This window comes from Lupinus angustifolius, chromosome LG13 (assembly GCF_001865875.1).
Source record: "Lupinus angustifolius cultivar Tanjil chromosome LG13, LupAngTanjil_v1.0, whole genome shotgun sequence".
Taxonomy (NCBI): Eukaryota; Viridiplantae; Streptophyta; class Magnoliopsida; order Fabales; family Fabaceae; genus Lupinus; species Lupinus angustifolius.
Window position 1 is genome coordinate 68,274 of NC_032021.1, and position 24,946 is coordinate 93,219.

A 24,946-nucleotide genomic window follows, 5' to 3' on the forward strand; every position below is an offset into this window, starting at 1 on the left:
ATTGGTAAATTATTTATTAGGTTAGATAGATGAAGTGAAGTGGACTATGCTCTGGGGTTTCCACCTATATTTGTGATGGAAGATAATCTCCTTCCTTTGTTTGGAGAATATTTTACCTTTTTAATGTATATTTTACCTTTTTCTTTTATTTCTTATCCATTAGTCATTACCTCATAATAACAAAACTGTATTTATAATAATTACCAAATAATAGTATAATTGTTGTTATAAACTGCTACCACATAACATATAACATCATATAAATATATGGTATGATAAGAATGATGTGAAGTAGTGTTTACTCTACATTTACTCATAGTGTTTACTCTACATTTACTTCATAGTGTTTACTCTACATTACTCTACAAGGCTGGTTTTGTACTGAATGAACTGAACTCGACACGAAGAATAGTACGTGTCCCCCTCTCATTCAATTCCACTACGCACGTGGCAGATAATTTGTAATGTTCCATCACCGACTCCAACACTCTTAAAAGCTTATAACATAAAACAAACTTCATTCATTCGTTCACTCACTCAAGAAGAATATGAATAGGACCAAGATGGTGTGTTCACTTGTGAATCTAATGCTAATAACTTCACTTGCACTTCAAGCAAAAGGTGGAGGTGGTGTGTCCTCTCCTTCTAACACCATTGTCAAAGATGATGATGACCATGTAGTTGTGGTTCTTGAATACGACCAAGATGGTCATCACTACACCAAAATCTCTATCTCCCCACCTCCTCATCACCATCACATCATAGACAACAACCACAACATCAAAGAGCATGCTTCTTTTGTTCAGGGTGGTGCTGGTGCTGGTGCTGCTAGTGTTAGTTCTCAAAATCATGATCATGATCCAACCACCTTTATCCACGCTCCTAAGGAACTCATCTGTGATGCCTATGGAGTATGCAAGCATAAGATAGCTGATGCCATTGGAAGAGCCAAAGATAAGATTTCAGAGAAGGCGAATGACGCCATCCATATGGAGAAGGATATGATCCATGCCAAGAAAGAGACCGCTCGTGAGGCTAAAGAAACCTTAACTCATGCTGTTGGAAAAGCCAAAGACACAGTTTATAACACAGCCCATGATGTTCACCAACAAACAAAAGAGTCTTTTGATAAAGCAAAGGAGACAGGCCAAACCTTAAAGGAGCATGTTGTTCGAAACGTGTCAGAGGCTAAGGATAGTTTGAGTTATGCAGTGAAGCATGGTGCAACCAACTATATTATAGGATCGATGGATACACTCATGAGGGTGGCTAATCTGGTTGGTTTTGCCACGGCTTATGGAATGAATGTGTGGATTACTTTTATATCAAGCTATGTTTTGTCAAGGGTTATGCCAAGAGCAACATTTGGTGTGGTGCAGAGTAAGATATACCCTATTTATTTCAGGGCTATGGCTTATAGTATTGGGATTGCTTTATTGGGGCATGTCTTGGCCCATAGAAAGAGGTTGTTCTTCAACATGCCTGAAATATTCCAAGCTTATAACCTTCTAACTTCCCTTTTCACTGTTTTCATCAATTCTCTTTACCTGGGGCCTCGCACAGCCAAGGTAAGTAATTGATTTATAGTTGTTTTTAAGTTTGGATTATTTATTTGTTTTGAAGTTTTTGATGGTGGATATATTATCAGTTGATATCGGAGAGGATGAAAATAGAAAAGGAAGAAGGAAGGGGAAGAGATGATATAATGAGTAGCAGCAGAACACAAGAGCATCATCATCATCATCATACTACAAAAACAGCAACAACAACTACTACTACTACAAGAGAAAGAGAAGGGGTAGTAGAGAATGATGCAGCAAGGATTATAAAGCTGAAGAATGAGAAGCTGAAGAGATTGAATTCATATTCTTCTATTTTAAATATTCTCATTCTCATCTCTCTTACTTTCCATCTCCTTTATTTAGCCACAAACAAATGTATGCACTGATCAATAATATATATAATCTAATTAGTTACCTTAGCTCATCACTAATTAGTTTTTGGGTTACCTGCACCTTTATGTCATTACTAAAAACTACATGCAAACTACATAATTACAATGTCCTATATATTTTCTAATGAATCTCACAACACACAAAAATCCTATCAATTATCTTACTCTAAATTACTCTAAACATAAGAAGAAAACAGAAAGAAAATAAAGAGAAATTTTCATACAATTTTTATAGTTGATATTTTGATGTCAGTGTAATGGAAAATGGGAATATACGGTTTGTGTAATTTGTAGCAATGAAATTAAAAGAGAAGGTAAATAGTGAAAAGAAAAGTTTTGGGAAAGAGTAGTCATTTATTACCTTAGTCTTTGAGTGTTGAAATTGAATCCCAACAATAACTTTACTTCTCCATCAAGAACTGAACGGATCGAGGGAGATACAGGTTTAAAAACTAAGTTTGTAATTTGTATCTATCTGGTTACTACATTGACTCATAATTATCTATTCCTTGAGACTGATATATATTGAACTAGTACTGTAGCATATGTGAAATAATAAATATTGAAGTGATAAGAAGAGTTAATTTGGTTGGCTGAAATTGGTGCACGTGGGGTGGCTATATAATTGTGAGCCACACAAGTAATATATCATATCATCCCATCAACCAAACACAAAGTAATATATCATATCATCCCATAAACCAAACACAAAGTAATATATCATATCATCCCATCAACCAAACACAAAGTAAAAGCTGCAGAGGTATCAGGTATGGTATGATGTGAGGTATATAAACATTTTATGGCTCGTTTATTGTTACTAGCAAGCAACACCAATACAACTAGTTCATGCAAACCTATAGCCTCCTGTGGTGTTATTAGAACAATACCATTCACAAATGCATGTTACCTAGTGAGAAGGGAAAGCAAGAGTAGTAGTGGTTTGGTGCTGCAATGCAGTAGTAGTAATAGTTCACAGTTATCTAGTGCTGCTGTGAGGTTGGATGAGTTTGAGAGTGGTAAGCATTTGGTGTGTGAATATGGATGGAGGGTTAGGAGACTATTTAATAACTCAGATGAGATTAAGAATGCTGCTCAACTTCAAGCCCAAGCATTCCATGTCCCTCTCTCTCTTTTCAATCACTTGTTCTTCCAATTCTTTCAGGTTTGAGCAAAAAAGAATGTATCTAGGAACTTATTTGTATCAAAGTCCATGCTGGCTGTTTACTATTTCATCTTGTGTTTATCCAAATAGGCAGAAGTGCTTTCGGGGCTTCTTTACAAGCTTAAAAACTCACCCCCTAATAGGTAATTAATTTGTTCTTTATAGCCTACGTACTACTCTATATATGTATTCTCTCATCTGTTTGAATAATGCATAGACGTTGTTGTTTTAGGTATGCTTGTTTGGTTGCTGAGGCTGCTACCTCAAATGATGATCCAGATTCACCAAAACAACTTGTAGGTATCACAGATGTCACTGTCTTAAGAGACCAAAATGTGCTTCAACATCTCCCTACTCAAGCACAAGAGTACCTTTACATATCAGGAATAGCCGTGTCCAAAACTTTCAGGTGAGGTGATCAAATAAAATATCATAGGATTAATTAAATATATTTCTATCCATGAACTATTGCATGTGTAGGTGTGATTGTGTACTAAAGTAATTAGTGATGAATGATTGAACGAATGGTGTACAGGAGGAGGAAAATAGCAAGTGCTTTGTTGAAAGCATGTGACACACTTTCCATTTTGTGGGGTTTTGAATTCCTTGCCCTTCGTGCCTATGAAGAAGATATGGGTGCCCGCAAATTGTATGCAAATGCTGGGTACCAAGTTGTGTCTAAAGACCCACCATGGTCAAGTAATTGGATTGGAAGAAAATGTCGTGTCCTTATGATCAAAAGAACTAATTTCACTAAGTGATATATATGATTGTCCAGGGATACAACAACCCATGATGTATCAAAAATACCAAGAAAGTGTATGTACCATAATAAACAACATATCAATAATAATTCATTATTATTTCATTTTCTGACATTGAATTCTGCTTTCTTAATATCTTTGTGCTTATTTCATGCATTTAAATCCATTCATAGTGAATGAAATCAGAGAAGACAGGAACTAAAGCACATCTAAACAGTACTAGAGGGAAATGGTAAAACATTGATGATATAATGATGCACCATTATGAGTATCACTATCAGCATGGTTCTTCTTATGGGCATTAACCTTCTACCACTTACTTCTTCTGAAACCTTATCACTATCATAACGGTATTTACCTTAATTAGCAGTGACTTTCAAGTTGCCTTGGATAACAAACAACAAAGCCGAGGACTCAGCATCATGGTTACTTTGCAAGCTCCACAAACCTATCTATCAGCTCATTCCAAAACAATATAATGGTTTCAAAACATTAACATCATTCAAATTCAGTACTATCCTTTATCTCTCAACGAGTATGCCATAAAAAGCTAAAATAGCAACATCAAATAGTATTAGGGTACTCTAGTCAATAGGATGGTATGAATGAATATACTTGAAGTATATGTTTATATAATTTCAATGAGCTCTTTATATAAAAGATAAACATCACTCAAATTCATTAGTATTCTTTAGCCCAATGTTACACTTTATCCCTCAATGACTATGTATATGCCATAAAGCTAAAATAGCAACTCATCATGTGATAGCCAAATTAGTAATGTAATATGTTAATTAAATTTAAAAGTAGTCACTTAAAATATATAAAGAAACACTTGGAAAAAGTTTATCTTATTTAAAAGAAAAATGTATACAATGAGTTTTATACTGTCAATACATCATTCATGTTTAGTTATTATTGATTCTTTAAAAGAGTAATATACAAATGAGTGATATATTGATTGTGTATAAATTTTGACTCTGACAATCAATGTATGTATATTAGGCTATTTATTTAATTGAAAAAGGAGAGTAATATTAAAAATATAATTTTATAAAATTGGGGAGTGAAAAGTTGATAAAAATAAAAGAAAAGATAAATTTTGCATAAAGTAATGGTGAATAGGGAAATTTAGAAAATAAAAATAGATATGTTGTTGAAGGAGCAGAATTGATTTATAAAAGAATATATTGATAAGAAGAATAATGAGAATGCAGTGAGGGTAGGGTGTGTTGAGTAATCCCTAGCTATCTATCTATCTATCTTTCTATCTTTCTATCTTTCGTCTCCTTTGTTTATTGTTGTTATTGTTATTGTTATCTTTCATCATCGACTCTCACTCTCTTCTTCGGCGAGACCTTCTTCTTCTTCAACAGCTTCATTTCTCCTTCATCAGCTTCATTTCTCCTTCAACAGCTTCATTATTTCTCCTTCAACAGCTTCATTATTTCTCCTTCAACAGGTTCATTTCTCTTTCTCTTTCTCTCTTCTTCTCATCGCCTGATCTACTCTTATTTACCTCGTGCATTTTTATTTCCATTATCCATTCATTCACGGATTTCATCATCATCATCATCATCATCATCGCCATCGCATCATTGACCTTTAATACCGAATAATCGAAATCACGATTTGTTTTTATTTATTTATTCAAATCCATTTATGTTTCTACTTCATTCATCATCATTATATTCTTCAATTAATATAATGTCACTCCTTTTACTCCAAAATAAGATAGATCACTATATTTTCTCATTTTCATGCTTCATCAATCACACCACCAAAATTATCTTCCTCCTCCAACAACTTACCCTCTTCTTCATTTCTTCTTATGTCATTCATTTTCATTTTAGGTTTAAATATCTTCAAATTAGGGTTAGGCCAGAAACGGGTTAAAATTAGGTTAAAATTTTTGTTGGACGTGTTGGCCCAAAAATTACAGGTCATCTTCACCATTACGAAAACGATCACGATTTGACGCTTGCTGCCCCATCACGCTCTGCCGATGAAACACTTTTTCGCCCACACTGACTTGCCTTCTACCACGAAAAGCGTTGAATCATGCTATTCGACACTTCAACTCATGCTTTTAATTACCTTGGTTGACACATCATGGATGAGGACTAAAGCCAACACGACCAACTAATGTAGGGACTAAAAATAGGAAAAAAACTAGGGGTCTAAAATCAAAATTGCCTATATTTTCAAGGACTAAATGCATATTTAAGCCTTACTTTTATTATTATGAACTATTAATATCGGCAACCCTACCCAGTAGTATTAAGGCTTGGTTGTTGTTGTGATTATTAATGTCATTGTTTGATTAAAACGTTGAAAGTTTTGTTATCAAAATAAGTGACAGTGAGCGTTTTTAGGTAAACAGCTTAACAAGCCAAAAATAGCTTATAGGAAAGTCACAAGTATTCAAATAAGCTAAAAGATGTAACTAAGCCATCTACAGTCGTTGTATATCATTCATGACATTTCCACTTAAACAACCATGAGGAGAATGACAAAGAGAACCTACAAACGTGACATTATTACATTACAAACTAAGGGGCTGATGAACACCTTTGAAAATATGGACATTTCTTTCCAACAAAAATACAGCAGAAGGCTACAGAAACTACACATTAGGTTGAAAGTGAAAACCTTAAAAATGCATTTCAGGACATTGCTTTAGGTTGAAAAGATGTTACAACAACAACCAAGCCTTAATCTCACTAGGTGGGGTTGGATACATGAATCCTACGACACTATAATGCTCGACATAAATCATGTTTGTTAACAAAGCATTGATCTCTAAAGGATGTTGTTCTATTCATTATGGGTTTGGTACTGATGACCTGGGCCAAAGGCCTGCTGCATGATCTGAAGGTATGGAGTATGGTCATGCATATATAAAATCAGTAGTTAAGTTGCAGAGTATACCAATTGTCAGCAACAATGAGGATTTGGCTATGTTGGGATTAGGTTTTCGGTTCTAAGAGACTACTCCTTGGTCAGCAGGATCCTCAAATATATTGTTCAAAGTAACTTTGTAATATTGCAAAATGCCAGAAGAAGTGAACAAGCATTTCTCAATTAGACCTGTACAGAATATGCATATAGAAGAAACGGCTGTGTGAATTATGCAAATTTCCAAAATTGCATTCTGATTAGGAGTAGTGAATAGAATTATTGGCATGCCCATAATGTTTTGTCTCAAGCATGTTAAGAAGTCATTGTTGAGTGTTTGACCTGATGTTGTTGAAGCAATTTAAGTGTCTTTTATGTTGATGCAGATTAGTAAGTATACAGGTTAGACTGTTGCACTGTATTAGTTGCAAAAAAGTGATTGTGTTTGTTCTATAGCATATTTGCTGATTGCCACTGTAGACTATATGCACAGGGATCAATAAAGCATTTGGAATGATTTGTAATGGCCCAGCAGTCATCTAGGCTTCAGCGGTTGCTTACTCTCTTGGACAGTATCCTTCACATTTTCCCCACTTTTACATTTACTCTACTTTTATTTATTTTTTATTGAAATTTTCTTTAACTAAACCTTTAAAGCTGGGTCAACCCAAGCAACACGGTTGACTGCTGCTCGTCAGATAGGGGACATTACAAAATCACACCCTCAAGACTTGACCAGTCTTCTTAAGAAGGTATTGGTTTTTCTAGTATTTTTTGTTGATAATTTAGTATTCTGTTCTCCCTGCTTTTGTTGCAATATGTTCAGCTTATATCAGATGTATCTATTGCTTTTGAAATGGGGATGTCTTAGAGTTGAGCTGCATCTACTAGTTTACCCTCTTGCATAATTCTTTTTTTGACAAAATGCTTCGGAAGTTTATGAGACATGAATATTAATGGCTGTTTTTTCTTTTTATTTTATTCATTGTTATTGTGTGTCAATCGGTTGTCAAATGTACTTTAACATTGTTGTCATTTGATGTTTAGGTTTCTCAATATCTGCGCAGTAAAAAATGGGATACAAGAGTGGCAGCTGCTCATGCAATTGGGTCTATTGCTGAGAATGTTAAGCACATTAATTTGACAGAACTTCTTGCTTCTGTTGTATCAAAAATGTCTGAGGATGGTATATCTTGCAGCGTCGAGGATCTGTGTGCATGGCCTTATGTACAATCAAAGATCAATGGAAGCTCATTTAGAAGGTTGTACAATCAATGGTTGTTTTGACGACATTTATATTTAGAAAATTTCCAAAATTAATAAAAGATAGAATAAGGATCATATAAAAGATAGAATAAGGATCATATAAAAGATAGGTATGCAGCAGGGCTGCCCAATTCTTTGCATGTAAAAATTGGGAAATATCTTGAAACAGCCATGGACAGAACACCAAAGTGAAGCAAATCAGAATCCCATGCTATACCAAGTTCAACGACAAAGAGACACCTTTAAAAAGTGCAAGTACTATGCTCCAACCAGATGTACCAAAGAATGCATAAACTGAACACTGCCACAACCTTTTGTCCCCTTGTCTTACCTAAGCCATCATACTGAACCATCCAAAACTGCTCCACAGTAGAACATATCTAGCATTCACTATATGCTGAAAAATGGTTGTTTCATATTGTTTGAAAATAGTTTTCCCTCTATTTTATGTTTAAGATATCTTTTGAAAGCTATTTACTTGTTTTTGCCCCTTAGCAGCTTTGATATCAACAAGGTGCTTGAATTTGGAGCTTTATTAGCATCGGGAGGACAGGTAACATATCTTGTTATAAACAAATATGTAAATATATACAGAAGTATTAATGCACTCACACACAGATACATATATATATATATATATATATATCTTGTTGCTGATATATTGAGATTGTAATATATTATATCTGCTCAAAGAAATTACATATTGTTCCTCTTGATTTGTCAAGTTGTCGTCTGGGAAGTGGACAAACTAGGTCAGCAAAGATGTGGGCAAAAACATTTTGATAGTGTAAACCATACATATATGTTTTGTCAAAAGATTATAGTTGTCCGCTTCCCAAATAACATATCCTCCCAAACTAGGTCAAACCCAAATCTCAACAAGTAGTTTGTTTGATGTCATAATTATTATAGGACTAGCCATTGTAGGATACTACATGGATTAGCCATGTGTAGAACGAAGAATTATTTTTCCAAGGGTTTTCCTTGTGTCTTGAACTCCTAGTAAATTTAGAAATTCTATATCTAGTAATATTTAGGTCGCTAGGATAGTACATAGTTCCATTTCTCAAAACATTTCTGCTTCCAACTTGTGCTGATTGGTATTAGTGCCAAAAAATGGATCCATACTTGATAATGTGAAATTGGTATGGGACCTGGGTTTGGTAAGTTGAACTTGATTTTACATCGTAATTGTTTGTAAAATTGTTAATGTGCTTCATACTTTGTACACATTATATGTGCCATGGACCTTTTCCTTTTGGAGTTTTCTCTTACTTTATTTGCATTTACTAAGTAGGTGTTTTATGTCTTGTGCCATTTCAGGAATATGATATCGGTAGTGATAATATAAAGAGCCCAAAGGAGCGATTAGTTCGCCAGAAACAAAATCTTCGACGTCGTTTAGGTTTGTATGACTGTCTCTAAGATGTAATATTGTATTGCCAATGAATGAAATTTAAACAAATATTTTAACTATGATGGTGATTGCTTAATGTGTATGGCATATTCAGTATTAGGGGTGCACCTTGGTTTGGTTGGTTTGATTTTCATGTAAAAATTAGCCCAAACCAAACAAAATTAGCTGGATTGGTTCAGACATTGTGCATTTTCATCGATGGAGTCAAATCAAACCTACCCAATGGTAGGGAATTAGGTGGGTTATCAAAGGTCTTACATTTTGAATTACAATAAACAAAATAAGAAAAGAGATAAAATTAATTCTCATTGGCAATTGCCAAACATAGACATTCAAATTTTTACATTGAACATTGATTATAAATTCCCAAGAGTGAGTAATATTCAAGAAAAGAAGGTAGTAAGCATTAGATATAAAAGGGGAAACAATAAGGAAGTAAAAGAAAAGATACCTTGCAATTGCAGAGGATGAGATTGGAGTACGAGAGAGCAGAAAGGAAAGAAAAATCGGACAATGGAGGCATGCTGTGGAGAAGCAGATGGAGAAGCAAATTGGTAACTAAGGTCCATTTTGAAAAAGAGGCAAAGAGTTGAAATGATTTCAAATTTTATCGATTTTATGAGGCCTAGTTACTTAGACACCGGTCATTTACTAACATTAGTCTGATTTAAGAAATTAAAGAATATAATGTCATTTTGGTTTGGATCTCCTGGTCAACAAGTTCATCCTATTCCAATAAAAGTTATACCCGAGAGTTAAAATGTACTTGAATCGACCCAATGACTAAACCAACCCATTAATTATGGGTTGGGTTAGTTTAGGTGGCTTGGGTTGGTTAGGTCACCCAAACCCTTGTGCATCCCTATTCAATATCAGTTTGTGTTGGCATGCAATGTAAATGGACATTTGTCGGACACGTAAACAAGTTGCACTGGTGTAAAGAAGTCAATGTTGCTTTATTAAAAAGTCAAATAGCATTATACTATAAAATGATAGCCTATTGCATGAGGTTCCCACCTGGTTGGGTTATGTGGAATGTAAATGTATGCATCCAAAATTTGAACCAATGACCTTTAGGTCACAAGGCAACTGTTGGGAATTCGAAGTGAATAGTATATGTTGAAGAAGAGTTACATCGTTGAATAATGGGTGATTTAAAGGCCATAGACCTGCTAAGGTTTTGGGTTAAGATGTGGTGTCAACTCGGCTTACTGTGGGTTTTCTTTGGCTCATTGGTACCAGATCTCCCATTGCTTTAAGGTACCCGATCCTAATAAATGGTATCAAAGCTGACAGTTTTGCTGGTATGAGTATTGTTGAGGATGATTGTTGGTGGATCTATGTAATGTGGAGGTTGGGTGGCATGTTTTGTTGATGAAGATGGACAAGAACAGTGCAACTTTTGGAAAGAGCATGTGTTGCCCGAAGTGGTGGTCGTTTGGTATTTTGGTGACATCGTCAAATACTCGAAATCTATCCACTTGAGGGCCATAAAAGTTGAAGGCCAAGTGGATAGATTTCGAGTGATTAATGTGGTGAAGAAGTCTCACATCAGTGAATAATGGGTAATTTGAAGGCCATAAAAGTTGATGGACCTAATAGACATATTGACTTAAGGTTTTTGGTCGAGTTGTGGTGTCATTCTCCATCTCCATTATTGTGGTTCTTCTTTGGTTCATTGGTTGCAGATCTCCTGCTGCTTTTGGCTCCTAAATGGCTGCAAGCCTGCAACTACCTTAAGGCTTACCCTCTAGGACCGTACAATATCCCTCAGTAAAAAGAAGCTGCTGTGGCGGCATAATGTTCTACTGCTCCTCCACTTCACTACATTTGATGAATTGAAATAAGGCATTGGTTTGCTTTCCATTAATATTGGCATGGCCTAACAATGTCTTTTGCTCTTTACTTATGAGGGTACATACCGCATGTGTACTCTCTCTGGTCTCATTTATACTGTGTTTACTATGTATGGTTATATTGACAAACATACTTTTTCTTAATAATGTGAGGTAAGTGGTAACTCACTTCAGTTTATGTTCTTTTGATCCATAAATCCTTTGATGTTAATATAGGTTTGGATGTATGCGAACAATTTATGGATATCAGCGATGTAATAAGAGATGAAGATCTTATGGCACACAAATCAGTCTCACATCTCAATGGTAGCCATAGAGCATTTGCATCTTATTCTGTACATAATAACATCCAGAAAATGGTTGCAAATATGGTTCCTACTGTGAAATCAAAGTGGCCAAGTGCACGAGAACGGAATCTTTTAAAACGTAAAGCAAAAATAAACTCAAAGGACCAAACTAAAAGTTGGTGCGAAGATGGAAGTACTGAGGCATCAGGTACTCCGAATTTGACTACTAAAGGCACATGTCCCGACTCAGTGAATTACAGTAAGGTAATATGCCATTTAACCTGTTATCCTGAGATAATATTGGGGCCCCTTGGGGCATATTATTCCGTTGCACTCTTCTCATTGAAGTTAGTAATTGCTTGCAAATACTTTTCTATTAATTATTAATTAGCCATTGATATTTGCTATTGGTTGTTATTATTACTCTTAAATTATATTTTATTTGCTTGCTATTTCCTTGTAAGCAATAAAACAATTTTCGTTCCATTGTTTTTGAACATGCTATATATCTTAATCTTTTATAGTTGGTATACTGAGGCATAACTATTAATTGTTTCATTTCATTTACAATTTTATATAGGCGTTCATAGATGTTAATCATGATGAAGATGGCTTTGAGCATGATGAGAATGGACAATGGCCTTTCCACACTTTTGTTGAGCAACTTATCATTGATATGTTTGATCCTGGTAATCATTGTACACCCCTGTTGTCACTTTTTAGTACTACCCAGAGAAGAATGTGGTATTTATGTTTACCACTGGGCTTTCACATTTGTTTACTAATGTTCTTTGCCTTGTTACTTTGCAAATGTTGCTGCTAGTATGGGAGGTACGACATGGTAGCGTGATGGCACTGAGAGAGATTTTAACACATCAAGGCGCTTCTGCTGGGGTCTTTAAACACAACTCTCGCTTAGATGGGGCTTTCTTTGGTGAGTTAGAAGACAAAAGTATAACAAATATGCCAAAGAGAGAGAGGGAGATTGATTTAAACATGCAAGTTTCAGTGGATGAGTTTGAGTCAAGCTTGAAGAGGCCAAAACTTGAAGATGTATCATCATCAACCTCTATGGATAGCGTGATGACTTGCAGCAATGAATGCGATATTGACCTCAGCATTAGTTCTGAAGCTTACGGATGCAATTTACCTTTGGATTATGGGAATGGGCAATTTAATGGTAATTCTGTGGATGTGGATCTGGAATCTTTCTCTGACGGCTTACATGATGCATTCAAGGAACCTGCTAATTTCGCAGAGCAGAAGGGTTATTCTGATGACAATAAGATTCCCTCTGGAAATCTTCATGTGCTGAAAAATCTTCCTCAGAATTGTGAGCTTATGAATTTGGTTAAAGTGGCTAGAAGCTCCTGGCTTCAGAACTGTGGATTTCTTCAAGATTGTGTGATACGCTTTCTGTGTGTGCTGTCACTAGACCGGTATAATATTTTTGCTCTGCATGCCTTGTATTGGATGAGCTAGATATTGCTGAACATTGGTTTGTGTGAATAAGTGATGAAATGCTGTGCTTCAGCCTATTCTTATATGGACTATTATTGCTGTGATACTGTCGGGGTTGAGGCTGTTTCTTTATCTGCAAGCCTTTCTATTTTGTTGATTTTTTAATAATTTTGGGTTACTTTTTTCAGCTTTGGAGATTATGTATCTGATCAGGTTGTTGCTCCTGTGCGTGAAACCTGTGCACAGGCATTAGGTGCTGCATTTAAGTATATGCATCCGGCACTAGTAAATGAAACATTGAACATATTGCTGATAATGCAGGTAAACATCATTTAAGGGCACCATTTCTTTCCTTTTGGTAGATGTGCTTTAAACATTGCTTTAGTACTTTTCTCTTGATCTCTTTACTTCCTATGCTTTCTGCTTTCCTTCCTATCCATTGAGTTTTTAATCTTTATGCTTCTCTTGTTGCCATTTGTTCAGTGTAGACCAGAATGGGAGATTCGTCATGGCAGCCTTCTGGGTATCAAATATTTAGTTGCTGTGCGGCAGGTGCATTATTTTTCCACCACTTTTTTTCTGGGTTCTACTCTTTATGTATGATAGTTGTGGACATTCCTCACTTGTTAATCATTGTTCGTTATAAAGATATTTTACTATTTTAGTCATATGCATCAAGACACTGACTCAAAAACAACTTGGTACATGTTTCATACGATGCGTCAGTTCAATTTTCTCTGTGCAATTATTTATAGTCAATCAATATACAAAATTGTCCTTTCTTGTTGTTGAATAAATGACCTGCTCCTTCCTTTTGGTTTTGAGCAATCTATCTTCTTTTTCTCTCATGCTTTTGGATAAGGAACAGTATGAGCCTATCTGGAATTTTTCTACTCCTTGACTCTGCAGAACAATACAGACTATTACTAACGTATTTGGATCCTTGATCCCACTCAAACCCACACTGGTATCTCATGTCTGTAGTTATTTTATTTTATATTTTTTATGTAAAAGTAAAATGAAAGTTAATGGGCTTTCAATCTATTGTAGCCCTTGAATCAGGATTATGTTATATATTTATTTAGATTAGACCCCTGTATAAACACTGAGATTTGTTCTATATCTCATTCAGTAAATGATAGTTGCACACTTTGGTTTCAGATTTCTCCCTCTTTCTTTTCACTGACTTTGTCAGTGTTCTTGGATTCTGAATATATATATATATATAATAGTGGCACATGGGAAATGAACAGTAGGTCAGCCAGCTTCCCAGTTCAATGGTGGTTAGATCTGGGGAGCACATGACATTACAAAGGCATCCAAAACTCTACAGATGACATCTCTATATTGAGTACCGAATTGGTAGAAGCTAATCAAGAAGATTATATTGTGGTTATTTTCAGTTCGACTTTTATTCTTGTCCTATTAGTGTGCATGTAATGAACTAAACGCTTCACACCATGAAAACAATCTTCAGACTAGATCTCATCTATTGTTTATTTTGGTGGTCGTCGAAGAATGTGTATATTTGGTTTTGATGTGCCTTTCACTTACACTAGGAGATGCTTCATGATTTGCTTGGACGTGTTCTTCCTGCATGCAAATCTGGTTTGGAGGACCCAGATGATGATGTCCGAGCAGTTGCTGCTGATGCTTTAATACCATCTGCAGCTGCAATTGTTTCTTTGCAGGGTCAAACATTGGACTCAATTGTCATGCTGTTGTGGGATATATTGCTTGATTTGGATGATTTAAGTCCATCCACTAGCAGGTACATTGCTGGCTAAAACTTAATGAACAAAATTCAATTTCAATTCTACTTCTCTTGCTAGATTGTTCTCTTATGTCCCTTTAAACTATCCACTTTTCTTTTTTTGCTGATCAGATGATGGATTCTTATTACGTTATAATAGCAGTTCAACCTTGTTATCTTTTTGTAATATAAAATTTGAGTAACTGAATCAAAGTTCTATCCTCAGTACACATTTGGAACAACTCATCCATGGAATATGACAGTTTTATTATTTCATTGAACTTCCCACTAATCCTTGGTCTTTGGGTAGAGTTCATATCTAGTAAGCAACAAGTACCAAACCGCAGTTTTGCAATATTATATTCATAATTACTATATTGGTTATCAATTTGCAGTGTAATGAATCTGCTAGCAGAAATCTATTCTCAAGAAGAGATGGTCCCGAAGATGTATGAAGTTTTTAAATTAGGAGACAGTGAAATGGCTGATCAAAATGGAGTTGGTGTTGGTTGTGAGAATGGAGAAGAAAACCCTTTTATTCTTTCAACGTTGGCGCCACGTTTGTGGCCATTTATGAGGCATAGTATCACGTCAGTCCGTTATTCAGCAATACGAACTCTGGTATCTATCCTTTCCCTCAATGTCTGATGAAAAGTTTGAATCATATATTGCACTCTATGGCATACTTATGATATACTTTCTATTTGACAAAAGGTGGTCAAGTATGGCTTATCCTAAATTTTCCATTTGCAGGAGAGGCTACTTGAAGCTGGACATAAGAGAAGCATGTCTGAGCAGGCTAGTGCTTCATTTTGGCCTTCTTGTATATTCGGAGATACCCTTAGAATTGTCTTTCAGAATCTGTTGTTGGAAACAAATGAGGGTATTTTGCAATGTTCTGAGAGAGTTTGGAGCCTCCTTGTTCTGGTATGATCTGATAAGAGGGAATTGCTTAGAAATCTTTTTGACTAAATGTTCATACATCTATTTTCAGTTGAAGTGTGTTGTACATTTAGAATATATGAAAGTATCTCAGAATATCTTAAATCATCTTATAGAGAATGTCTAGAGGTTACTTGAATATAGAGATAAGATCTCATTATTATTGATTATATCTATTAGTTTAGAGCATCTTAGAAGATCTCTTAGGATTGAAATTACCTTATCTATTTTTATGATTTGTTTCCTTATTTATTTAGGAGTCTATTATTAGTATAAATAGGGGTTAGTGTTATGTCTTTCCTATCACATCACGTCACGTCATATCACATTGTCATTCACAATAGGATCAATACATTTTATTATTTTGAGCACTCCCTTTTCTCCTTCCATATCTAAACCCTACAACTTCAACATACATCAACCCTAAATCCTGTCATGTTCCAACCATGACTGAGATAAGGAACAAAATCTTTAGGATGAGATTTTGCATTTTACAGAGTCTTGGAAAGATTTTATGTCTCATTGTTTAACTTCCTGTGAGATAATGTAATGTGGGGATCAACATATTGTCAAGACTTTTTATGTTGAGAGAAGTTAGTTCTAACACTACACAATGAGAAGTCATGAATAATACTAATACTGTGTTAAAATATAATCTCAGTATGTATTCATGGGCATTATCACAAATTTCTAATTTTATGAGTATCTAGATGGCATCGATATTAGATTTGAGTTTTCCTACATTAAAAGGGTGTGGTAATTGTTATCGGAAAACTAGTGTTGGATTGATTTGTGATGGTTTTATGAAAATCAAATCGTTTTATACTACTAATACAATTTTATAAAAATAGGAGTAATATCAAAATCAATCTCTATTTTTTCTCATGTAAGTTGCCTGCCTAATTGGTGGCAGTGTTCTGTGGAGGACTTGGATACTGCTGCGAAGTCTTACATGGCTCCTTGGATAGAACTTACATCAACACCATTTGGTTCAGCATTAGATGCCTCAAAGATGTTTTGGCCTGTTGCCTTTCCACGAAAAAGTCAATTTAGAGCAGCAGCTAAAATGAGAGCAGCGAGGATTGAAAATGAAAGTGGTGGAGATCTTGGCCTTGATTCTACAAAAGGATCTATTCCACAAGATAGAAATGGAGATGTTGCTATAAGTTCTGCTAAGATAGTTGTTGGTGCTGATATGGACACATCTGTAACTCATACTCGGGTGGTTACAGCAACTGCATTGGGAATTTTTGCTTCTAAGCTGCCAGAGGATTCTGTAAAATTTGTGATTGATCCATTGTGGAGGTCTCTAACCGCTTTGTCTGGTGTCCAACGCCAGGTATGAATGCCTAATTTTTTTTCAATGATATGAATTTCTAATTTGCATACAAGGAGCCTGTACCCAAGCGATCTTATACATTCTTATTCCTGCCTTTAATATTTTCTACTGTATTTAGGTTGCATCTATGGTACTTATATCTTGGTTCAAGGAGGTAAAGAGCAGGAATTCATCCGAAAACCTTAATGGTATTCCTGGTGCCCTCAAAGATTGGTTGCTGGACTTATTAGGATGTACTGACCCAGCATTCCCTACAAAAGATTCACTTCTTCCTTATGCTGAGCTTTCAAGAACTTATTCAAAAATGCGTAGTGAGGCTGGCCAACTGCTAAATGCTGTCAAGTCTTCTGGTTTGTTTAATGAGTTATTGTCGACTACCAAAATTGATTTGAATAGCTTGAGTGTGGATGATGCCATTAGTTTTGCATCAAAAGTTCCGGCCTTGTCCAATGATAGTTCTGTGAACGAACCCCTGGAAAAGAATACTGTGGATGATATTGAATCCTCAAAACAGAGGCTCTTGACAACTTCTGGCTATTTGAAATGTGTTCAGGTATTTTTCAATCTTTTTAATCTTTCTTGAACAGGTTGATTCTACTTGGTTTCTACCCCATTTCTTCGATTAAAGTAATTTTCATTATATTTTTATCATGCTTATTCCTGGTTTCTGGGATGATTTTCAGAGTAATTTGCATATTACGGTCTCGTCAGCAGTTGCAGCAGCAGTTGTCTGGATGTCTGAGTTTCCTACACGACTCACCCCAATCATTTTGCCTTTGATGGCTTCAATCAAACGAGAGCAGGTGCTTGTTTAATTTGTTACAGTGTCTCTAATGCCCATATACATCTTTAATTTAAGGATAACACATATTATCTTTCAGGAGGAAATACTGCAAATGAAATCAGCTGAGGCACTTGCTGAGCTAATGTATCACTGTGTCGCACGTAGGCCTTGCCCCAATGATAAATTAATAAAGAATATATGCAGTTTGACATGCATGGATCCCTCTGAGACTCCTCAAGCTAAATCCATTTCCTCCATGGAGAGTATTGATGACCAAGGTCTTCTGTCTTTTGGAACTCCCATGAGCAAGCAGAAGTCAAAAGTCCATGTGCTTGCTGGTGAAGATCGAACAAAGGTAGAAGGATTTATAAGTAGACGTGGGTCTGAACTATCATTGAGGCTTCTGTGTGAGAAGTTTGGTCCTTTGTTATTTGATAAGCTTCCTAAGCTGTGGGATTGCCTAACTGAGGTGCTTAAGCCATGTTCCTCCGAGTCTCAAGCTGTTACTAATGAAAATCAAGTTTCTGTGACGATAGAATCTGTTAGTGATCCCCAGACCTTGATTAACAATATCCAGGTTGGTATCAACAGTGCATATTTAACTTGGTTCATTACATATAAGAATTTTGCACCGTCTGTGCATTTGTATGAATTTGAATTGCATTTGTATGGAGTTGGTATCTTTCTGGTAGTGTGTTATTTTATTATTTTGTGATGCAGGAAATAAACTAAGGCACAACTGTGAATTTTCCTGATATTTGACAGGCCTCCCCTGTTAAGGGAGTATAGATTTCTAAAACATAAAAAATATATTTTTTTTAAATTATGCTTAGTTTCTGGCAGTTGCTGAGCATATATTTTAAAATTGGTCTGTAGTTGTTGGATAAATTTTGAAAAATTAGCCACATTGCTTTTGACCAGTTTTTAGTGATTGCATCTAGTATTCTGCTTAATATGCAATGTTTATTGTAGGTGGTACGATCTATTGCTCCCTTGTTAAATGAGGAGTTGAAGCCAAAACTGTTGACACTTCTCCAATGCATTTTCAAATGTGTTCAGCATTCTCATGTTGCAGTTAGATTAGCCGCTGCACGCTGCATTACGTCCATGGCTAGGTCAATGACCGTAAAAGTTATGGGAGCTGTGATTGAAAATGCTATCCCTATGTTGGAAGATGCATCATCAGTTCATGCTCGACAAGGAGCAGGCATGTTGATTAGTTTTCTTGTTCAGGGACTAGGTGTAGAGTTGGTCTCTTATGCTCCTCTATTGGTGGTTCCACTTCTAAGGTGTATGAGTGATTGTGATCGGTCTGTCAGACAGAGTGTGACCCATAGTTTTGCTGCTCTTGTACCATTACTGCCTTTAGCTCGAGGCCTTCCTCAACCAATTGGATTAGGGGAGGGCATATCTAGAAATGCAGAAGATCTGCATTTTCTGGAGCAGCTACTTGACAATTCTCATATTGAAGATTACAAGTTGTGCACTGAATTGAAAGTAACACTGAGAAGGTAAGTTGGATCTTTTTTTCCGGGATGGGGGGGAGCTGAAGTTTTTGGGAAAGGTGCTGAGTAGCATGGTTTTTGTTCACATTTCCAGATGTATAAACTCTTGACATTTTGCATGCTGACCTCTGCCCATTTTGTTCTTGGTTTAAATTAATGAAGTGTGTTGATTTTATCTGAACTTGATAGGAAAACATGGTTTCTTGATGAAATTGAACTTTATATTTTCTCAGAGTTCATCCTGTTGTTTTTATATATATATGGAAAGTAGGTATTGAAGTCTTCACAACGAAAATGAAATTCAGCTATTATACCGAATGTGGTGTGAACTCCTTTAAATCATCTGGCATGATCTTGTTTGACCCTGTTTTTATCTCATACAAAACAATCTTTCATTACATGCTACATCTACTCTTGCATATCCGTGTGTTCTTAGATCTATGATCTATTAGTTTCAGTTTTTATGTATTAATATTAACCTTTAATATTATTGTCGTTATTATGCTTTCAGGTATCAACAGGAAGGCATAAATTGGTTAGCTTTTTTGAAACGTTTCAAGCTTCATGGAATTCTATGTGATGACATGGGGCTTGGTAAGACACTTCAAGCATCAGCAATTGTGGCCTCAGATATCGCTGAGCACCGAACTTCAATTGGGAATGAAGATCTTCTGCCATCATTAATTATTTGCCCATCAACACTAGTTGGGCATTGGGCCTTTGAGATAGAAAAGTATATTGATGCTTCGGTTATATCTAGTCTTCAATATGTCGGTTCTGCTCAGGAGCGAGTGTTTCTTCGAGATCATTTTTGCAAGCATAATGTGATTATAACATCATATGATGTTATCCGTAAGGATATTGATTATTTGGGACAGCTTTTGTGGAAATACTGCATTTTGGATGAAGGACATATAATCAAGAATGCCAAGTCGAAAGTTACTCTTGCTGTAAAGCAGTTGAAAGCCCAACACCGTTTGATATTGAGTGGGACACCGATACAGGTTGGTGACTGGTTCATGTTCCCATAGAAGCTAAAATTTATCAATAGTAATCTGATAAATGTATCACCTTTTCTTTCAGAATAATATCATGGACTTGTGGTCTCTCTTCGATTTTCTAATGCCTGGATTTCTTGGAACTGAGAGACAGGTATGTTTTTGTTGCCCATATTATAGTGGATGTTGTTACACTAATGTAACTGCAACCCCGATTGGTATTTGCTATGATTTGGAAAATGATAGATTTGGTATGCTGGGGTCTTATTGCTGCCGGGATCCTAATTATATGCACCTTGGTATTTAACTTTATTTTGCACCTTTCTTTTGAGACCAATTTTTTACTGACATTAACTGTTATAATAGTGGACACATCGTAATTCCTCAAAGCTTCTTGTTGAAGGAGAGAAAAAGAGAAGAATATGTTGAAAACTGTGTTGTTCCACTACAGTATGGAATGTGTATATATGTGACTGCATGATGTAAATGCAAACATACAATTAACGTAAAGAAATATAGATAATGATAATAATGCATGTTTCCAACAACTTCTAAGTTTCTCAGTGCTGTGCACTTGTCCTTACACCAACAACCAAACCTTATTCCACTAGGTGTGGTGGGCTTCATAGGTGAAACAAGACCATAATGCTCTATCATGCTAATTGACGAAGTGTTAATTTCCAAATCCTTCTTAATAGTTTCACCTATGGTTTTCTTGGCCTCCCTCTGTCCTTACAAATCAAACTAACTTCCATTTGATCTATTCTCCTTATTAGGGGCTTCTACTGATCTCCTCATCATCTACCATCTTTCTATAATAGGAGCTACCCCAATTTTCACTCTAAAGCCCTCATTCCTAATCTTATATTGTGTATTGTGCCACTCACCCAACGCAAAATTAGCATCTTTGCTACGTTGAGTTTATTCTCTTATTGAAATTTTATCACCCAACATTCAGTACCATACAACATTGCAGAATCATATGATTTACTTCCTATCACATTACACCTGACACACTTCTCCATTCATCCATCTTGCTTGAATCATATGATTTACTTCTCCCTCTATTTCACTTTCGTCATGTGAGATTGACCCAATATATTTGAACCTTGAGATTTATTGTATGGTATGATCTCCAATTTTCACCTCTATGGTAAGATTTGTGTGCCTCTTGCTAAACTTATCCCATAGTGCTTTACCTGGCAAGTGCCAATCCATTTTAGCATTTTTTTTTTAAATTGTAGCCACTACTGTGAATCATTTAATGTTTGGCTTTAACAGTTCCAAGCCACATATGGAAAACCACTTTTAGCAGCAAGAGATCCAAAGTGCTCTGCTAAGGATGCTGAAGCTGGGGCACTTGCAATGGAGGCATTGCATAAGCAGGTGATTTTCTCTTTCTCATTATTGCACTGCAAATTTGATGTCCTTTGTCTTAAAACTAGAAGTACCTTATCCTTTAGGTGATGCCTTTCCTCCTTCGGAGAACAAAGGACGAAGTCTTGTCCGATCTACCAGAGAAAATAATTCAGGACAGATTCTGTGATTTGAGCGCTGTACAACTTAAACTTTACGAACAGTATTCTGGTTCTCATGTGAAACAAGAAGTATCGTCTATTGTAACAACAAATGAGCCAGGTGCAGCAGAAGGAAGTAGCAGTTCAACGAAAGCGTCTTCACATGTTTTCCAGGCAATTTCATTTCTTCAATTATCAGTTAGTTATTGTTCCATTAGTTTTTTTTCCGTTTTTTATGCCCATAAATCCATTCCTTTGTCCCAGGCACTCCAATACTTGCTAAAACTGTGTAGTCATCCATTGCTTGTCACCGGGGAGAAGATTCCAGATCAACTCTCTATCGTCCTCTCAGGATTGTTTCCTCCTGGCTCTGACATTGTTTCAGAACTTCACAAACTTCACCACTCCCCAAAATTGGTTGCCCTTCAGGAGATTCTTGAAGAGTGTGGCATTGGAGTTGATGCTTCAGGTTCTGAGGGTGCTGTTGGGCAGCACAGGGTCTTAATATTTGCTCAACATAAGGTAATGAACACCCTTTTCTTGGGGGCTGTTTTTTCTGAAGTTTAATAACTTGGTTTACTGAATTTTCATCAAAAAATGACTTGTTTGTAGGCTTTTCTGGATATAATCGAAAGAGATTTGTTTCAGACAAATATGAAAAAGTAAGTTCCTGACCTTGTATCCGGTTAATTAAGATCAATTGGCTATTCAGATTCTCATGTTTGTTTGTCACATTGAAAGCGCTTTAGTTGACAGATCCTCTGTTACTGAACCACAGCCTTCCTGTTTTTGCATGAAACTGTATTTCTCCAAATTGATTGATTTTGATTCTTTATAATAGTTTTTTCCTTTTTGCATTACAGTATCACATATTTGCGGCTGGATGGATCTGTTGAGCCAGAAAAGCGTTTTGATATTGTCAAAGCTTTCAATTCAGACCCTACAATTGATGCCTTACTGCTTACAACACATGGTAAAAAAAATTCATCTCCTTGCCTTTATCAATCTACACAATATTTGTCCTCTAACTTATTCGTTTGAAACTTTTAAAAATTCTGCAGTGGGTGGGCTTGGTTTGAACCTGACATCTGCAGATACCCTCGTTTTTGTGGAGCATGACTGGAATCCAATGCGAGATCATCAGGTAATTATGATTCGTTTGTGCTTTTATTTTTCCATTTCTTGCCTACTCTAATTTTGGGAACTGGCAATTCAAAATTGACTGTGGGATTATGTTCTTACTTCTTACCAATAGATCTTAATAAGGTTTCTTCAGAATAGACTCTAGTTGTGAGTAGTAGTTGTTAATTTTTAGCCTGGCTCTGTTGGTGACTGGATATGCTGTTATCTTGTATTCTCTCTGTTCCATCTTAATATTTCACAGCAGGGAGCTTTCCCAATTTTGCATTCAAAGGGAGTGAAATGTTTGTTATTTTTTTCTGAATTGACGGTTCTTATATTAATAACCTGCAGGCCATGGATAGAGCACACAGATTAGGTCAGAAAAAAGTAGTTAATGTCCACCGTTTAATAATGCGTGGTACTTTGGAAGAGAAAGTTATGAGCCTACAAAGGTTCAAAGTGTCGGTGGCTAATGCTGTCATCAATGCTGAAAATGCCAGTATGAAAACAATGAATACAGATCAGCTGCTTGATTTATTTGCATCAGCAGAAATCCCCAAGAAGGTATGGGTACCTGTTACCGTCTGGTATAATTGCTCTAAGTGCTGAATATTTAAACCTTGAATATGTTTATAAGTTTTGGAAATGAAGATTGAGCAATGCATTTTCCTTGTCATGATGAGCTTGGGTTTTTGAATTTGTGTGCTATCACATTCTACTAAACATGATAATCACCCTCACCAATGTGTATATATGTACAGAGAGGGAGAGAGGAAGTTTTTTCATGCAAGCTTATAACAGGCTTGGTTTTTATATTTCAGTGAATAGCAATCAGCAGGATTTATGTTTCTTTTTGTAATGTTGTGGGAATGATGATTTTATGACATTGTTATTATGTGTAGGGAGCATCTGTTGCAAAGAGTTCAGAGAACAACTATGATGGAGAAACAAAGTTAGTTGGCAGTGGGAAGGGGTTGAAAGCAATACTTGGAGGATTGGAGGAGTTATGGGACCAATCACAATATACAGAGGAGTACAATCTGAGTCAATTCTTAGCAAAGCTTAATGGCTAATATTCCAAATTCAATTCAGAGTGTACATATCCAAGAATACATACAAATTTTGACGTTATAAAATCTCAATTTTTTTACGTGCCCTTTACTCATTTTATTTTTTGTCATCAAATTTTGAACACTCCAATGCTTGCATCTGCCTGCCAATTTGAGTGATTGATGGAAGAAGCAGTTCTTGGTGGTGTAGTGATATGTGAGAAGGCGATGGAGTAGTCTTATTTTATATCTGGATTTTGTGTATAGTGATTATAGTCGTTGCTAATACCAAATACCAAATACCAAAAAAGCAGCAATTACTTTTTTTCATCATGCTGACATTTAAACAACTCAAGTGATATCTTTATATTTTAAAAACTCTAGGATTTTTTGGTAAAATAAGGAACAATCTATACTTATGCAATTTGAAGCAAGTACCGTTCTTAATGTACCTAAGAGCAGAAGTGTTGATATATCATCCGAGATATTCACAAGTTCTTAATGCTTGTTGATATTAGGTTTGAGCACTAAACCATGCTAAAAAGAGAAATCAAAATGGTTGTTCTTTTACATTTTTAAAGGGAACTAAGATTCAATTTTTTACACGATTAAGATAAGAAATCATTCATTATGTATTTTTTATTTAAAAGTCATTTTTTTGTTAACACGATAGTGATGCTTATATATCCATTTGCTTTTTATATATTTTACTAGTTGGCGATATTTTTGTAAAAGAAAATTTCTCTAAATATTAAAGAAGTGAATTATGTAATATAAAGTAAGATGTGGGGTTATGTTGCATTCATAATAATTTGTTCTAATAAAAAATTTAAAAGTACAATTAAGAATTTATTTGGAAAATTATTTAA

At 35.6% G+C, this 24,946-nt stretch overlaps 3 protein-coding genes across 5 annotated transcripts; all 3 read left to right on the top strand.

Annotated features, from left to right (window-relative positions):
- On the top strand, positions 183–1,981 carry LOC109363664. The gene is made up of 2 exons (XM_019609929.1): positions 183–1,568; positions 1,649–1,981. Exons 1-2 carry the CDS (start codon positions 549–551, stop codon positions 1,946–1,948), a joined length of 1,320 nt encoding a protein of 439 aa, XP_019465474.1. The 5' UTR covers positions 183–548; the 3' UTR covers positions 1,949–1,981.
- On the top strand, positions 2,680–3,987 carry LOC109325136. The gene is made up of 4 exons (XM_019557291.1): positions 2,680–3,119; positions 3,210–3,262; positions 3,352–3,528; positions 3,655–3,987. The coding sequence occupies exons 1-4, from the start codon at positions 2,757–2,759 to the stop codon at positions 3,878–3,880; spliced, it is 819 nt and encodes a 272-aa protein (XP_019412836.1). The 5' UTR covers positions 2,680–2,756; the 3' UTR covers positions 3,881–3,987.
- LOC109325132 (TATA-binding protein-associated factor BTAF1) lies at positions 5,245–24,262 on the top strand. 3 transcript variants are annotated; one of them, XM_019557284.1, is made up of 29 exons: positions 5,245–5,345; positions 7,262–7,353; positions 7,439–7,533; positions 7,829–8,043; positions 8,543–8,600; positions 9,371–9,452; positions 11,537–11,871; positions 12,188–12,296; positions 12,431–13,046; positions 13,257–13,389; positions 13,552–13,620; positions 14,628–14,839; positions 15,217–15,442; positions 15,575–15,748; positions 16,677–17,102; positions 17,221–17,655; positions 17,786–17,905; positions 17,984–18,463; positions 18,859–19,397; positions 19,903–20,395; positions 20,475–20,543; positions 21,671–21,775; positions 21,853–22,080; positions 22,171–22,428; positions 22,519–22,568; positions 22,770–22,879; positions 22,968–23,050; positions 23,380–23,592; positions 23,931–24,262. In XM_019557284.1, exons 2-29 carry the CDS (start codon positions 7,305–7,307, stop codon positions 24,099–24,101), a joined length of 6,153 nt encoding a protein of 2,050 aa, XP_019412829.1. In that variant the 5' UTR covers positions 5,245–5,345; positions 7,262–7,304; the 3' UTR covers positions 24,102–24,262. The 3 variants fall into 3 exon arrangements, with proteins under 3 accessions (XP_019412829.1, XP_019412827.1, XP_019412830.1); XM_019557282.1 differs by having other exon boundaries at positions 5,328–5,345; positions 7,168–7,353; XM_019557285.1 differs by having other exon boundaries at positions 5,328–5,345; positions 7,168–7,353; positions 8,546–8,600.

Excerpts from the sequence above, each read along its gene's own strand:
- LOC109363664 (XM_019609929.1), top strand. The coding sequence starts at position 549 with ATGAATAGGACCAAGATGGTGTGTTCACTTGTGAATCTAATGCTAATA. Across the intron at positions 1,569-1,648 it reads TGGGGCCTCGCACAGCCAAG|TTGATATCGGAGAGGATGAA; the intron begins GTAAGTAATTGA and ends ATATATTATCAG.
- LOC109325136 (XM_019557291.1), top strand. The coding sequence starts at position 2,757 with ATGGCTCGTTTATTGTTACTAGCAAGCAACACCAATACAACTAGTTCA. Across the intron at positions 3,120-3,209 it reads TGTTCTTCCAATTCTTTCAG|GCAGAAGTGCTTTCGGGGCT; the intron begins GTTTGAGCAAAA and ends TTATCCAAATAG. Across the intron at positions 3,263-3,351 it reads AAAAACTCACCCCCTAATAG|GTATGCTTGTTTGGTTGCTG; the intron begins GTAATTAATTTG and ends TTGTTGTTTTAG.
- LOC109325132 (XM_019557284.1), top strand. The coding sequence starts at position 7,305 with ATGGCCCAGCAGTCATCTAGGCTTCAGCGGTTGCTTACTCTCTTGGAC. Across the intron at positions 9,453-11,536 it reads AAATCTTCGACGTCGTTTAG|GTTTGGATGTATGCGAACAA; the intron begins GTTTGTATGACT and ends ATGTTAATATAG. Across the intron at positions 20,544-21,670 it reads TTCTTGGAACTGAGAGACAG|TTCCAAGCCACATATGGAAA; the intron begins GTATGTTTTTGT and ends TGGCTTTAACAG.